Raw genomic sequence first — 16,222 nt, 5'->3', positions numbered from 1 at the left:
AACAGGTCAAAGATTTAGGCCTGGGGTGGGGGAGACAGAAGGAAGTCTAAGGGGATTAGTCAGAAACCTCAAGGGAATCTTGGTAAGTCTCAGAATCATTGACTCAACAGAGGAGGTCCCTTTACTCCAAGACCCAAGTCCAAATGCAGCTCCCACTATGGTTGTAACATACGGTATGAGCTTAGTGACACTTGAACCTTCTCACGTCAAATTAGATGGCGGCCTGAGGTAAGGTATTGCCACTGGGGAAACAGAGAAGGGATGAAATAGAAATTTAGGAGGCTGGATGGAGAATATTTGGAGACAGAGTATGTAGGTATTGAAGAAAAGTGACTCAAAGGTAAAAATAATATAAAGACAATATCTACTTCATGGGGTTACTGTAAGGAGTAGACGAATTAACACAGAGTCTCTGGAATAGTGTTTGAGTGCCACTGGGTAGGTTTTCTGTTTGTTTGTTTGTTTTTTGCAGTACACAGGCCTCTCACTGTTGTGGCCTCTCCCGTTGCGGAGCACAGGCTCCAGACGCACAGGCTCAGCGGCCATGGCTCACGGGCCCAGCCGCTCCGCGGCATGTGGGATCTTCCCGGACCAGGGCACGAACCCGTGTCCCCTGCATTGGCAGGCGGACTCTCAACCACTGCGCCACCAGGGAAGCCCTGGGTAGGTTCTTAATAGAAAGAGCTTTCTCCTCCTCCTCATCCCTCTCTATTTTCATTAAAGATCAGACTATCCCACCTGAAAACCTCAGAGTGCCCACCCCAAGGAGGCTCTGCCAGCCGTGTCTTTATGTGAATGTCATGATTGAAGGCAATGGACACACCCGTGTCTCTACCGATCCCCACTGAACAGATAGAAATAAAAGTGTCTTCTCTCCAGGGCTGCGTCAGGAAAACCCCGAAAGCCGTTCTCTCACAGTCAGAATGTTTTCTTTGTTCCTCTGAGATGGAACCAACATCTCTGTAAAGGACAAACAGGCAGCTTGACTCATAAGCCGAGCAGACGCTATGGGCTGAGTGATGGCTACACAGGGGTAGCTGGAGCTGAACCCCTGAGACTTCAGTATTTGTTGTGGTATATACTATGATGAGGTGCGGGGGACCTTTTTAAAAACCGAATACGTGTATTTCTGAACGTCAGATTCACATGCAGCCTCAGACCTCTCCAAACACACTCATCCTAAGCTCTCCTGATGTGTCTTCAGGGCCCCCAGAGCACGGAAAAGGACCAGACATGTCTGGCCACATTTCTGATTCTTTCCCTCCAAATATTTTCATGCCCTCACTTATTCAACAAACATTTACCAAGCTCCTACTTTGTGCCAGGCACCGTGCTGGAAGCTGGAGCTTCAAAGAAATAAGGCCACATCCCTTCCCACGTACAGCCCTGTAGGGAAGAGAGACAAACCACACACTAGAACACTGGGGGATGTGTTAGAAAGAGATTTTGCAAACAGTCCTGGGAGCACAGAGGAGGCCACAGAGCCCAACCAGTGTTTCAGTGTTCCTGGAGGACCAGCAAGGGTTGACCAGGTGAAGGGGGCAGGGAGGCCTTCCAGGTAAGGGAGCCGCAAGCAGGATGGCCAAAGGCAAGCAAGACAATGACTCAGTGGTTCTCACCTCCCTGCACATTGAAATCATTGGCAGAGCTTTTCTTTTCTTTTTTTTTATTTTTTATTGAAGTATAGTTGATTTACAATGTTGTGTTAGTTTGTGGTGTACAGCAAAGTGATTCAGATATAGATATATATATTCTTTTCTATTATGGTTTATTACAGGATATCAAATAGAGTTCCCTGTGCTACACAGTAGGACCTTGTTGTTTATCTATTTTATATATGGTAGTTTGTATCTGGTAATCTCAAACTCCTAATTTATTCCTCCCCTGCTTTCCCCTTTGGTAACATAAGTTTGTTTTCTATGTTGGCAGAGCTTTTAACAGTTACTGATGCCTAGGCCCTCACACAGATCTATTAAGTCAGAATCTTTGGAGATAGGGCCCAGGAATCAGTCTTATTAAAAGAACCCCAGGTATATGTGACCAGAGTTAAGGACACTAGACTAAGGAAGAGTCACTAACACAAGATATTTGGGGAAAAAAAAGCACAAAAGAATACTATTTCACTCCATCAATAATTCTAAAATAGAGGCTCTTAGACCCCATGCAAAGCATGCAAGACCAAGGGGTGAACTGATGTATTCTCGAGTCAGTAACAGATCTACTATACAGCCTCCACCCAAATCCAGGAACCAATGAAATCTGTGGTTCTCAGTCACCTCCTCTCCCCCACACCCACTTGCTCCCTCCAGGAGATGTAGCCCATGGAAAACCACTTGCCATTCTTAATGGAGTATGCTGTGGCTCTCAAATCCAGTAATACTCTCTTCATTGCTGTAATGAGGACCTATTTGTATTTCAGAAAACTTAAAAGGAGGCTCCAAGGCCAAACACAAAACTCTAGACACAGTACAACAATACCACTTTTGACAAAGTACATAATAAATCAATAAATCAAATGGTCATTTTCTTAAAGACTTAGATGGAGACATAGAAATCCTGTTCTTCAAATTGGGGCATGTCCCATTGTAAGAGGGACTACCTTGGACCAAGAGACGGGCCAATAGCTCCCGTTCACGAGAAGGTGAATTCAGAAGTGGTTACGAATCCCAGTTCAGCCACTCGCTGCACCATGTTGGGCAAGTACTAACCTGTGAGCAAGTTCTCTGCTCCACAAAATGGATATAATTATATCTACCTTGCATGGTTGCTCTTGGCTTGAAGGAGATAATATATGTAGAGTACCCAGCATAACAAGTGTCTAGTACCCGAGAGCTGGCTCATCAGTCAGTGAAAACTCTCTATTTATTCTACCATCACTTTATTATCGGAAACTGTGTTACAGGAGCGAAAGTAACACAGAGATAGAAGGATGGGCCAGGTCATGGTTCTCCTGCTGCCACCTTCTCCCTCCCTCTTATCTTCTCACTCGAGGCAGCACATGGCACCTGAGACTTGAAGTCTGCAGGCTGCTCCTGCCTCTCGGGGGTGCGCCCCAAATACACATCTAAGTGTGTGATGGTTCAGCCCCTCTACCCAGATGAAGACAGCATGTGAGAGCCTGGAGTCTGGCTCTCTCCCTCTGTCACCTGGGCCCCAGCCCAAATGTGATACTCCATCACCTCCTATTTATTGACCTCTCTCACCAGCATTGGGAAACTGCCCTTCACTCCTGCACACTCAGTTGGACTTCATTAAAGAAATTTCTCTCCCAGAAGGTATGTTCATGGAAATTATGTCGAATCAAGCAGGGACTCCAGACATCCTCTCTCAAGTTCCTACCCTTTTTGTGCCATGGACTCACTGACAACTCAGCAAAAATGTCCATAAATGCGTAAAACAAAACAGGATCGCAAAAGCATTCAATTTTATTGAAATGGGGTTCTATCAACCTCCCATGGAGACCCATGGATTCCATATTACAAACACCTGATAGTCAAACCCTGGATTGAAAGCTCAGGAAACTCTCCAAAGTCACCCAGCTAAGAGGTAAGAGAGCCGAGGCAAGAACCCCATCGCCCTGTTCCGGAACCCGAGCTCTGTCCACCAATCTATTTATTATCTTAGAAAATTAAAAAAATCAAAACAGAGCTCTTACTGCTTCTGCTTTAAAAAATCCTGAATTAAAAAAAAAAATCCTGAATTTTGGTCCCATTGGAAGGCTTGGAGGTGGCCCTGCCAGCCCCATATATCTTCATAAGAACTGGCCTCAGTCTATATTGGATTACAAAACTGGACAAAGATTGTTTCCCAGCAAACATCTGGAAAAGCTTAAAGCCACAATAAGTTGACTGAGGTAACTGGTAGCAGATGTCCCAGCTCCTGGAATTTGTTGGATGACAGTGTTGGATGATGGACTAGATGCACGGGTTCAATTCCTCTGCTTTCAGGTGGCCTTTGTCAAGGAGTCTGGAACACTAGTTTCTGAGCCTGATGCAGAAAACTCAGCCCTCCTGCTTGCCTCAGCATTTCTCAGGAATTAGTAAGCAGTTGGTATCATCCTTCTCTGCTGAGAAGGTTGGAAGGTATTAAACCCCTGGCCAATCTCTCAGTGAACACTTTCACCCCTTTCTATTGCTGGGCCAATAGAACATAATGGTTAAAAGTATGGGTTTAACGTTAGGATTTAAATTCTCACTTCATCACTTTAGAAAAGTTGCATGACCACATCTTCCCACCTCAGTTTTTTCATCCCTCTAATGGGACTAGTACTAATGCCTGCCTTGCAGGGTATGTAACAATTAGAGCTAATATATGGAAAACACCTATACAGGACCTGGTGTTGCAGTGTTAAATAGTCAGGAGCTATGATTACAATTAGTCCTAGGTTGAACCCTGCCCCTTCCCCACTCTGTCCCTAAATAAATGAAGCAGGTGTTAAGGCAGGTGTCATTAGCAGAGTGACTGTGTTCAAGGAAACCCATTTACCATGATCAGAGCAGAATTGTTGAGTTTCTCCAACAAATCTCAGCAAGATAAGTGACTTGACCACAGTCACACAAAGAGAAAACCCCACATCTTCTTACCACCAGATCTACATACCTCCCTGAATCTGGTTGCCTCCCCTCTGCATCCCCTCCTGTTTCTATGGGCCCAGAACCCTTGCTCCTCTCAAAAGCCAGCCTCTCCACCTGTGCTCTGGATCCCACTCCCTCTCTCCTGCTCAGGATTGCTCTTGCAGTCTCCACCCGCCTCTCCTACAGAGTCAATATTCCTCCTCTACTGGATCAGCCCCATGTGCATGCCCTGAGCATCTTCCTCAACCTCCATGTCTCCTGTCAGCTACTAAACTCATTTCTCTATTTTCCTTCAACTTCAAAACTGAGTTGCTGTTTCCAATTCCCTTCCTCAACACACTCAAATTGGACTTCTATTCCCATTATCCACAGAGACTACTATTGTCAAGGTCACCAGTGACCTCCATTTGCTAAATCCAGGGGCCGCTTCTTCATTATCTTCTTTGAACTTTCAGCAAAAGTTGATTATTTCCTCCTTCTTTAAACATTTTCCTCCCTTGGCTCTGTGATAGCCCACTGTCCTCTTTTACTTATGTGTCCTTTACTGGCTCATTCTCCTCTAGTCAGTCTCTCTAAGTTAGAGCATAGTAAGGATCTGTCCTGAGCATCCTTTTCTCCCATTACTGTGTGCTCTCCCTTTGTAACCCCATCGAGTACCATGACTTTGAAGACCATCTCCTTCTGGGATCCCCAACCCCCGGGTCTCGGACCGTTACCGGTCTGCAGCCTGTTAGGAACCGGGCCGCACAGCAGGAGGTGAGCGGTGGGTGAGTGAGCAAAGCTTCATCTGCCGCTCCCCATCACTCCCCATCGCTCCCCCCCGCTCCCCCTTGCTCTCCACTGCTCCCCATTGCTCCCCACCACTCCCCACCGTTCCCCATCGCTCCCCACCACTCCCCATCGCTCCCCCTCGCTCCCCACCACTCCCCACCGTTCCCCATAGCTCCCCACCACTCCCCATCACTCATATTACTGCCTGAACCATCCCCCCAACCTCCCGTCCGTGGAAAACTTGTCTTCCAGGAAACTGGTCCCTGGTGCCAAAAAGGTTGGGGACCGCTGATCTATGTGCTTATGATTCCAAAATCTCTGCCTCCAGCCCTGACTTTTCCCCAAATCTTGACTTGACTATCCAACTGCCATCTTCACATTTCCACATGGGTGTCTAACAGGCAACTCAGATATAATTTATCCATGAAAGAATTTGAGTTTTCCTCCCAAACTTGCTCCTTCCTCAGGCTTCCTAGTTTTAGTCATTAGCATGAGCATTCACCCAGTTGTTCAACCTATAAATCTAGGAGTCAGTCTTGATTCCCTTTTTTCTTCATTATCTATATTCAATATATCAGCAAATCTTGTCCACTTTATCTCCAAAGCATATTCCAAATTCATCTACTTCTCTCCATTTTCATCACAGTCACTGTGGTCCAAGCCACCATTACCTGAATGACTGCAATAGCTTCCCAGCTGATCCATCTGGAACCATTCTACAATCCACACTTGACAGGGAAGACTGAATAATCTTGTCACATTCTTGTAGAATGTACAAGTACATGGCTTCCCATTGTACTTGAAATAAAACCTAAATTCCTCAAAGCACGATGTAACATGGCTTCTGCCTACCTCTCCAAACTCACTTTGAATCACTTTCCTCCTCATCTCTCCACTCCAGCCACACTGGTCTTTCTGTCCCTTGAAAACCTGAAATCTATTCCCACCCTAGGACATTTGCACTGGCTGTTTGTTCTTCCTGGAATGCTTTTCCCCCTGATCCTTGAATGACTGTTTCCTTTCCATCATTAACATCTCACTGAAATGACCCTTCCTGACCACAAAACTGAAGTAGCCCACCCAGTCACTCCCTATCACATCACCCTGTTCTCTCATATATGTTTTCCTCTCTGTGTGTCTGACTCTGTTCTGGTTGGTAAGTCCCACAAGGGCTAGGACCTTGTCTTTCTTCTTCACCATTACATCTGCAGGACTTAGAACAGTGCCTGAACATGGCAGTGCTTGATATCTGTTGTCGAAAGAGTGAATGAATGGATAAATGAGTTAGTAACGGAGCTAGGACAAGAACCCAGGCCTCCCGCCTTCCAGTTCTGTGTTCCTCCCCCATGCCATGTCAAGTTGTAGTTTTCACCAGTTTGATTGCTTTCTTGCTGTTCAGCAGATGCTTGGCATCCTTCAACTCTCAGCTGGTTCCAGATCCTAGTGATAAACTAAACGGCCACCAAGGAGCAGGAAGGAGAGGAAAGAGGGCATCTGAATAAATCATGAAGTATGTGGTCATCCCCCAAAATAATGAGAATTAAGCACTCAATCATCCAGTGACATTTAGTAAACACTTATTACCTACCAGGCATTAGGCAATTTACCAGGGACAAAAAGACAAACCTACTCTGAAGGATCTGACAGTCTCCAGGAGGAGATGGTGGCCCTAGTGGTGATGCTTGACATGGTGTGATGGGCCTGAGACCAAAGTAACACGTGCTGTGGAAACACAAAGTAGAGAGTGATGAACACTGCATGGAGTGGGCAAGAATTCAGGGAGACAACCAGAGAGTGGAACTTTTGAACTGAGTCTTAAAGAGTGAATACCTGCTATTGAAAACTCATAGTCTGGGTTTTCACATGAAAACTACTGTTGTGTTTCCCCTTCATTATACTTGACAAAAGAAAAATCACTTTAGAAAGGCATACAGGATGACTCTGGTAGTTGAAAGAACCACGTATTAATAAACAGAGAAATTTCCATCTGGGAAACTTTTTTTTTTTTTTTTAAGATGGGATAGTTCTCTATTTCTTGCTACAAAAAGTCCACAAAAACAATTTCATCTTCCCTGAGGGTCTTACGGTGAAACCACTGAGGCAATTACCTACATGATGAAAGATCACCCAACTAAAGAACTACTTCCCTAGAAAACCACAGGCCATCCTCTTGAAGAAACGTGCTGTCATGTAAAAACAACGTTTTACAGCAAGTAAAAGAATGAAGTACATCTATGTGAATTGATATCAAGAGATACATTATTACATAAAGACAAGAAAGCTTCAGTACACTGGATATAGTTGCTATTATTGTTATTATGTTGGGATCTGTCTAGGACTATGGAGAAGAATAAGTGCAAATGTAACAATCTCTGAGGTGTGGGATTATGAGACACACTTTCTGAGGCCTACATTTTGGTACTATTTTAATTGTTTACAACAAATTGCACTCTTTTGGAATTTAAACATAAAGACTTGTTTAGAACACAATTCTGATTGGTTTTATAATGCTTAAGAACTTGTGCTTGTCTCTACATTCCAGAAACATATAAAAAGAGGATTTCCCTAAATTATATCGTTTGCTAACACCTGCAGAAAAAAATAAACTGAGACCCAGAAAGATAATGTGATTTTTCTCACACTATGACTCCTAGACTAGTACCTTCAGCTCCACAGTTCTTGATTTCATGCTGAGGATTCAAATATATAAATATATCAATCTTAACTTACACATTTGGAAATTTAGCAATATTGCTTTGTGGAAAACTGTGCAACAATTTATTGTAATAGTTACAGGCCAGTACTTTCCCCAGAAAACAATTCAAATAGAAGTCTCTTGAATATTACCTCTAGTCCTTGTGCATATCTTAGAATACTCAGTAAATTCTTTGAATAGATAGGTCCCTTCCATTCAGTTTATAAGTAGTTACTGAGCACTTAGGATGTGTTCTAGCCACTAGGGGTACAGCAGTAAGAAAATGAGACAAATTCTCTGTACTTGTGGAGCTTAGATCCCAGTGGGGAAAACACCATAAGCAAGAAAAAACATAAATAAAGGATATAATTTCAGGTAAAGATATAGTAAGGATATAATGAACCAAGTAAAATGATAGTGACAAGAGTGCTATTTTTGAAAGGTCAGGAAGGCCCTTAAAGGAAGGACATTAGATCAGAGACCTGGACGAAGGAGGGAGCCGTGCAGAGTTCTGAGGGGAAGGCATTACAGGAGTACAGTCAGAGTCAGTGCCCTGAACAGGAAGAAGAATTCCTTCTTTTCCTGTAAAGGTAAAGAACATCCCAAAGAAAGAGCTCTCAAAGTTTGGTATGTTAAGGTTTCACTCTTGCTGCTGTTGTTATAAGGTTTAAAGGTCTAGTGCTGTAAATTTCTCTCTATTGCTTACAAATTTGAGAATGAATTTTATTTAGGAATATAAGTCTGGTACAAAAGTAGTGTCTTATCTATGTGTCACCTTCTGCCAGTGTGGTATATATATATATATATATATATATACACACACACACAATGGAATATTACTCAGCCATAACAAAGAATGAAATACTGCCATTTGCAGCAACATGGATGGACCCAGAGATTATCATACTAAGTGAAGTAAGTCAGAAAGAGAAAGACAAATACCATATGATATCACTTATATGTGGAATCTAAAATACCAATTTATCTACAAAACAGAAATAGACTCACAGACATAGAGAACAGACTTGTGGTTGCCAAGGAGGAGGGGAGGTGGGGGAGGGAAGGATTGGGAGTTCAGGATTAGCAGATGCAAACTATTATATACAGGATGGATAAACAAAAAGGTCCGGGGCTTCCCTGGTGGCGCAGTGGTTGAGAGTCCGCCTGCTGATGCTGGGGACGCGGGTTCGTGCCCCGGTCCGGGAGGATCCCACGTGCAGCGGAGCGGCCGGGCCCGTGAGCCATGGCCGCTGAGCCTGCGCGTCCGGAGCCTGTGCTCCGCAACGGGAGAGGCCACAACAGTGAGAGGCCCGCGTACCGGGAAAAAAAAAAAAAAAAAAAAAGTCCTACTGTATAGCAGGGGAAACTATATTCAATATCCATGATAAACCATAATGGAAAAGAATATGAAAAAGAATATATATTTTTATAACTGAGCCAATTTGCTGTACAGCAGAAATTAACACAACATTGTAAATCAACTATACTTCAATAAAATAAAATTAAAAAACCTTATGCCTATCACAAAGGCACAGAATCCAACGCCTAAGAGTCTTTCCAAAGCTGTTCATTCCACAGAGAGAGACGAGGCCCAACCAAAAGTGCCCCTGGGCTTAAATCTGCTCCGCGTCCCCACTCCCACCCCAAGCAGAACGGGCTGCCTAGAATACGTAGCTGGGAGAGTCATCCCAGACTCAAGAGAGAGGAGCTGCAGAAGACACCTTTGGTGTTCTCAGCTTTTAGCCCCTACAGACCCAACTCTGGCGGGGACAAAAATGACAGTCTATCCTTCACAGTGGGGAGACTGAAGCTCAGAGAAGTGGGTGGCTTGCCCAGGATCACACAGAAAGCCAACCCTGTTTGCTAACCTTCTCTCTGTTGCCTGCGTCATGTTCCAGGCCAGGGACCACATGGGTGGAATTCAGGCTCCATTTTCAGGAAATGCGACTGTTGCTTTTTCATTTACACAAAAATGAAAAATAAATAACAGATGTTTGAACACATGTTGCAACTCATCTTACTGGAACTTAACAGTGCATTCTGACTGAGAAAGTTAAATTAGAAAATCCACACAGCAAAAAAGATGTTTTGAATGAAATGCACTTTGTCTTTCTCTCTCTCACACACACACACACACAAACAATATCTCGTTTCTTCTTCAGGGAGCAGCTGTGAAGGAAACTGGGGGAGGGAGATGAACATAACATCCCATCTTTGTGTTTCATACAGAGCGAAGCTTTTAGGCCAGCCTTCCTGAACTGGAGGGGGTGTGGCATGCATTAAAATTAAACATCAATGACCTGAGAAGCTTATAAAATAGCTTGGGAGAAGCCAGTCACCAAGAGAAGGCATCTCGAATTGGATGATTTTGCATGTGGAAACTGCTTTCATCTTGATAAAAAAGGTATGTACTGTGGTATTAATTTTCATTTATGATAAATAATGCTTAAAATAGAGACAGTCTTGAGTTTTCATTGCCCCTTTTCAGCTAAAAATTGTAACTAACACAACTGAGGGCCTTTGGCCAGTTGCTTTGCAGACTTAGTCTCATTTTTCCATAAACAACCTTACAAAGAAGATACTGTTAGTGCCATTTTTCAGATGAGGAAACTGAAGTTCAGATATCCTAAGCAACAGGCCTAAGGTAAGACCACCAACAAATGCCAGAACTGGGGTGCCAACGCAGTGCTGACTCACCTCAAAGTCTTCTGCTGGCACTATGCACCCCCTTCTATACTATATGAGACGATGAGGAATTGTTCCATACACCAATACTGTGATAGATGAATTCTCAGGGGGTTGTTATCCACTGTGCATTACAGTACAATTGACTGAAAAGTGAATTGGAATGCACTATGAATAGAAAATGCATTTAATATTAATAGAATTAATTATTATTAAATTAAATTAAAGTAATAGAAAATACAAAAATATTTTCTTCAGAAGATATGTTTTCTTGTTAGATTCGATAGCGAAATGGTTTTTAAGACCCATTTACTTGTGGAAATGCATTTTTTTTTTGGTCATGTGAAATCTAAAAGCCTAGTCCTTAATATTCTGCAGCTCCTTGAGACCAGGCACCAGGTCCAGGCTAACATGCAGGTGTGTAGACGCTTAGGAAACCTGACCTAAGTTCTGGCTTCACCGCTTGTCAGGAAGTAACCTCACTGAGTACACAGAGAATTGTCAGCACAGGACACTTCCAGTTAGGGTGTTGTGAAGATTCAATGCACATATAAAATACTGAAGCCAGGGCTCCTCCCCGGAGAAGCTCAGTGAGTGTGAGCAGTGGTCCACAGAGTCAATCCTGGCCCCGTGTGGATGCACCATAACTTTAGTAGAATTATTTTTTAATTATTTAATATTTAGTTAAAATAATATTTAAATTATATCTTTTTTTTAAGTATTTAAACTCTCCTCGTTAGGACAGTCTTCCCATTAGTATTAGGAAACAATGCAAAAATAAGTCATGCATACCCAAGTTCATAGATATATGTTAATAACATGATTTACCCTCAGAAGGTGCTCAATAAGCACTGGGTGAAGGAGAATGCAAGGGGTACTGCAAAAAAATGATGGATGTTATCGACTCTTCCTCTCACAAAAAGTTTTCATCATAGGAATAAAAGTACCGCAATAAAGAGGCATCTTTGGAAGGGTAGCAGGCAAGGGGAATTAGTTTTGCTCTGAAATCCTCCTACAGAGCTAAAGAATATGTTTCAGCCCACAATAGAACATTCTGTAACAAGATATTTGTCAGAGTAAGACGGCGAACTGACTTTTGGTGGGACTGTCACGTGGTGCCATGAGATTTATCAGGTACAGAGGTAGGTGTTTATTGAAGCCACCGAAGGTGAGCACAGAAGGAAGCATGGCTCAGGGGTGGGACAGAATGGAGAAGTGGAGATGGGGCCCGAGTCCCAGCGCTCTGCCCCTTCTGGGCCTCAACTTTCCCATCTGTACGCCTGAGGGGTGGGGTTGGATAAATGACCTCTAAGGTCCTGTCCTGTTTGGGGGAGGGGGTGCCTGTAGAATGTGTGGCCATCCTCTGGGCTTAGAATTCCTGGGCAAGGCACTGAGCTTGGAGCCTACTAGGGGCCCAAAGCAGAACTTCAGTGGTTCTAAGAACCTCTTGGAAAGAAATGCAAATTTGTGTGGATTTAGGCTGGATTTTGGCATCCATCATCCCCCAAAAGGTTAAAAGACAAGTGTTGTTTACCTGGTGGTAGGGGCTGACAGGAAGTGGAGTCTGCCCCACAGCAGACGTGCTCAAGGCAGGGACTCAGGGACCACCCTTCCTCCCCCCAACCTCACATCAGCTTTTACTCATTAGGTAACTGTTCTTTTGAAAAACGGGCAACAAAACTTCCAGAAGAAAAGCTATTGATTATTAAAGGTTATTTGGAGGTTTAGAGATTCATAAGAAAGTGGTTATAATTATTCCTGTTATGACACATCCTTTTAAATATTCAGATCTGAGAACATCTTGCTTGCATTGATTCAGAACTCTTCATCACAGGCAGAAAGGCAAAGCAAAGCATTGGAAATAGCTCCCGTGCAGCTACAGGCAAGGAGTCGCAAGGAGGAGAACAGACTGAGATCAAGTCAGTGAAAGAAGCAGGGAGCAGCCCAGGGTCCTACCCTGTGAACAGCGCTGCAGCCCTCACCCCAGCCCACTGCCCCTCCTCAAAGAAGCTGCCACGCCCAAGGGTGCTGGGCTCAAATGCTTTTTGCACAATTACAAGTCAGCTACTGGTCCTTCTCTGGTTAAATGTACAGCATCTATGAAAAATACCCTCAACAGCATGTCAAAGGAAGGAAGGAAGGAAGGAAGGGAGGAAGGGAGGGAGGGAGGAAGAAAGAAAAAGAAATTCAGGAAACACAATATTTTGCTTCTGCTTTTCATAATAATAACTAGCATTTATTGAGCATTTTCTCTGTCAGACACTGCTCTAAATGCTCTCCTTATATTTTCTCATTTAATTCTCATGAAACTTCACGAGGTTGGTATGATTATTATTCCCACTTAATAGCCAAGGAAACTAAAGCATCAATTGGACACTATTATACTTAGTATGTGCAGAGCCAGAATTCATATCCAGTCAGGGTGACCCTGGAGTCCCCAGCACGCTGCTCCCTGTTAAAGTTCCCAGGCCTAGGGCTTCCCTGGTGGCGCAGCGGTTGAGAGTCCGCCTGCCAATGCAGGGGACACAGGTTCGTGCCCCGGTCCGGGAAGATCCCACATGCCGCGGAGCGGCTGGGCCTGTGCGTCTGGAGCCTGTGCTCCGCAACGGGAGAGGCCACAGCAGTGAGAGCCCCGCGTACCACCAAAAAAAAAAAAAAAAAAAAGTTCCCAGGCCTACTCTTGGGTTGGTAAACAGCCAAGCAGATGGGGGCAGGGTGGGGAAGTGGAGTCAGGGAGGCATTTCTTTGATGAATCTCACAGGGCACTAAATGTAGTGAATGGTTTGTTTTTGGTTTTTTCTCTCATGGTTCACTTGATGGCTTCACTCTACCCCTTTGCCTACCCATCCCCAACACACACACATTGTTTCTGTTCATACAATGAGTACCTACTGCACCTGGCACTGCGAGGTTCTGTGGGTGAGTCCAGGGAGAATCAAAAACGATGCCTGTCCTTGAAAAATGCATAATTAGGTGTGTAGGGTCAGGGGGAGCTGGGAAAATAAATCCAACAAACTCTAATACCAGGCAGAATGTGTTCTAATGGTGGCACAAAAGCTTCTAGAGAGACTCACAGGGGTGGAGGGCCTCACAGTGACACTGATGACTGAGGTGGTCCTGGGGGATGAGGGACTCAGATGGGCTGAGTGGGAGGCTGCTCACAGAGGGACCGGCCAGCCCAGAAATTTTCCTCTGGGGACTCTGTCCCCTCAGGAGACTCCGAGTGCCTCCAGCTGCTTTGTTCTCCACACTCCAGGTCCACCTCCAGCCACCCAGCTCCAAGATGGTCCCAGCTCTGCTGCTGCTGCTTCCTGCCCTGGCTGGACTCTTAGGAGCAGCTGAGGGACAAGCTTTCCATCTCGGGAAATGCCCAAATCCTCCAGTGCAGGAGAACTTTGACGTGAATAAGGTGCGGTAAAAGGCTAACCTCCCGCTTGTTTTGCTGTCTCCTGTTTGCATAAGCATCCTACCAGGTTCAGTTTTATTTTTCTGCTTTAATGGCCACAGCAAGCCTTGGGGTAGGTACTTATCTTACTGGGAGCTCCCCCAAAGCAGACCCTGAGACAAGAACTGGGGAGCAGAGATGTTTTAGAAGATGATCCCAGGAAGCCTGAGTGGGCATGCGGGGAAACAGACAGAGAAGGCACGAAAGCAGTAAAGCGTGAGTTCATGAGCAGGTTACTCTGTGAACAATGGGGTTCAATCCTGCTGGGGATCCTCTGAGGAAATATGTAGAATGTGCCTCAGGTTGTCCCACAGACGGATGTAGGTGGGCAGTGGGAGCTCCCATGGCACTGGCCAAGCCTGTGGCAGAGAAGGAGACCCAGGGGCTCCAGGTGGGAAGCTGGCAGTGTGTATGGGAAGCCCACTGTGATGGAGGTGAGCCCAGAGGTGGGCTGAAAGGACATGGGACAGGGCATTGACAGCAGCTGCTGCAGAAGTATTATCCTCACTCTACAGCTGAAGAAGCTGAACGTCAGAGAGCTTGCAACCCACTCAGTTCACACAGCCAGTAAATGCAGAGTAGGATTCGAAACTAGCCAGGAGTGCAGGACCCCCGCAGGTTACCCAAACAGAGCCCAGGAGAGGACAGCACTCCCCCAAGGGGCTTTCTTGTTACCTGCACTAAAAAGATATTGATAGACTCAACTCCCCATTTATGGTAAGGATTGTCTTTTCACCTTATTGATGTGTCTTTTGAGCACAAAACTTTTTAATATTAATGATGTCCAATTTACCTATTTTTTCTTTTGTTGCTTGTGCTTTTTGGTGGCCTATCTAAAAAAATTTGCCTAGTCTAAGGTTATAAAGATTTACTCCTATATTTTCTTCTAAGTGATTTACAGTTGTAGTTCTTACATTTAAGTCTTTGATTCATTTTAAGTTAAATTTTGTATATCATGTGATATAGGAGTCAAACTTCTTTCTTTGGCATGAGGATATCCAGTTGTTCCAGGACGGTTTGTTAAGAAGACTATTCTTCACCATTGAATAGTCTTGACACCCTTGTTGAAAATCAATTGACCATATGTGTAAGAGTTGATTTTTGGACCCTCAATTCTATTCTATTGATCTATATATATCTATCCTTATACCAGCACAGTATAGTCTTGATTACTGTAGCTTTGTAGTAAGTTTTGACGTCAGAATATATGAGTTCTTCAACTTTGTTCTTCTGGCTATTCTGGGCCCTTTGTATTTCCGTATAAATTTTAGGCTCATTTTGTCAATTTCTGCAAAGAAGCAAGTTGGAATTTTGATAGAGACTGTATTAAATCTGTTGGTCCATTTGGAGAGTATTGCCATCTTAACAATTTTAAGTCTTCCTATCCATGAACATAGGATGTCTTTCCATTTACTTAGGTCTCCTTTAATTTACTTCAACAATGTTTTGTAGTTTTCAGGGTATGTTTTATGCTTCTTTGGTTACATTTTTTCATAAGAATTTGATTCTTTTGATGCTACTATAAATGGAATTTTCTTAAATTAATTTGCAGATTGGTCATTGTAAGAATAGAAATACATTTTATTTCTATATATTAATTCTTGTATCTTTAACCTTGCTGAATTCATTTGTTAGTTCTAATAATTGTGTGTGTGTGTGTGTGTGTATTCCTTAGGATTTTCTATATATAAAACCCTGTCATCTGGAAATGGAGATAGTTTTACTTCTTCCTTTTCATAATTATCTTTAAACATTGCATTCTCCTCATAGAGATAGAGAAACGGAGACCCCCAAAGACAAAAAGACCTTCACAAAAATATTATGAGATCATGAGGGAACATGCCATGAAAAGCAATCTTCCACCTCTGAGTTTCTTCCTTTCTGGAAAATCATGTATCCTCGTTTTTAATTATGGAGCATTAAAGTCACCTTAACAATAATAGAACTATTTTAAATGCATTGTATATAATGGAGATTTTCTGAGAATGCCTATGAAACCAGCTGACCTTTAAACTTATTCTTCAGTGCTTTAAATGCCTGTTAAGTTCAGTG

General features: G+C 43.6%; 1 protein-coding gene across 1 annotated transcript in view; it reads left to right on the top strand.

The window, feature by feature from the left end:
• Positions 1 to 16,222, top strand: part of APOD (apolipoprotein D) — an 86,797-nt gene that overhangs the window by 62,938 nt on the left and 7,637 nt on the right. The window contains exons 2-3 of the mRNA XM_067738517.1: positions 10,270 to 10,444; positions 13,982 to 14,134. Of these exons, the coding sequence (XP_067594618.1) occupies positions 10,403 to 10,444; positions 13,982 to 14,134 (195 nt within the window). The 5' untranslated portion in view covers positions 10,270 to 10,402. The remainder of the gene's footprint in view (positions 1 to 10,269; positions 10,445 to 13,981; positions 14,135 to 16,222) is intronic.

This window comes from Pseudorca crassidens, chromosome 5 (genome assembly GCF_039906515.1).
Source record: "Pseudorca crassidens isolate mPseCra1 chromosome 5, mPseCra1.hap1, whole genome shotgun sequence".
Classification (NCBI taxonomy): domain Eukaryota; kingdom Metazoa; phylum Chordata; class Mammalia; order Artiodactyla; family Delphinidae; genus Pseudorca; species Pseudorca crassidens.
Note: the sequence above shows the minus strand (reverse complement) of the source record. Positions and strands in the feature narration are given on the sequence as shown.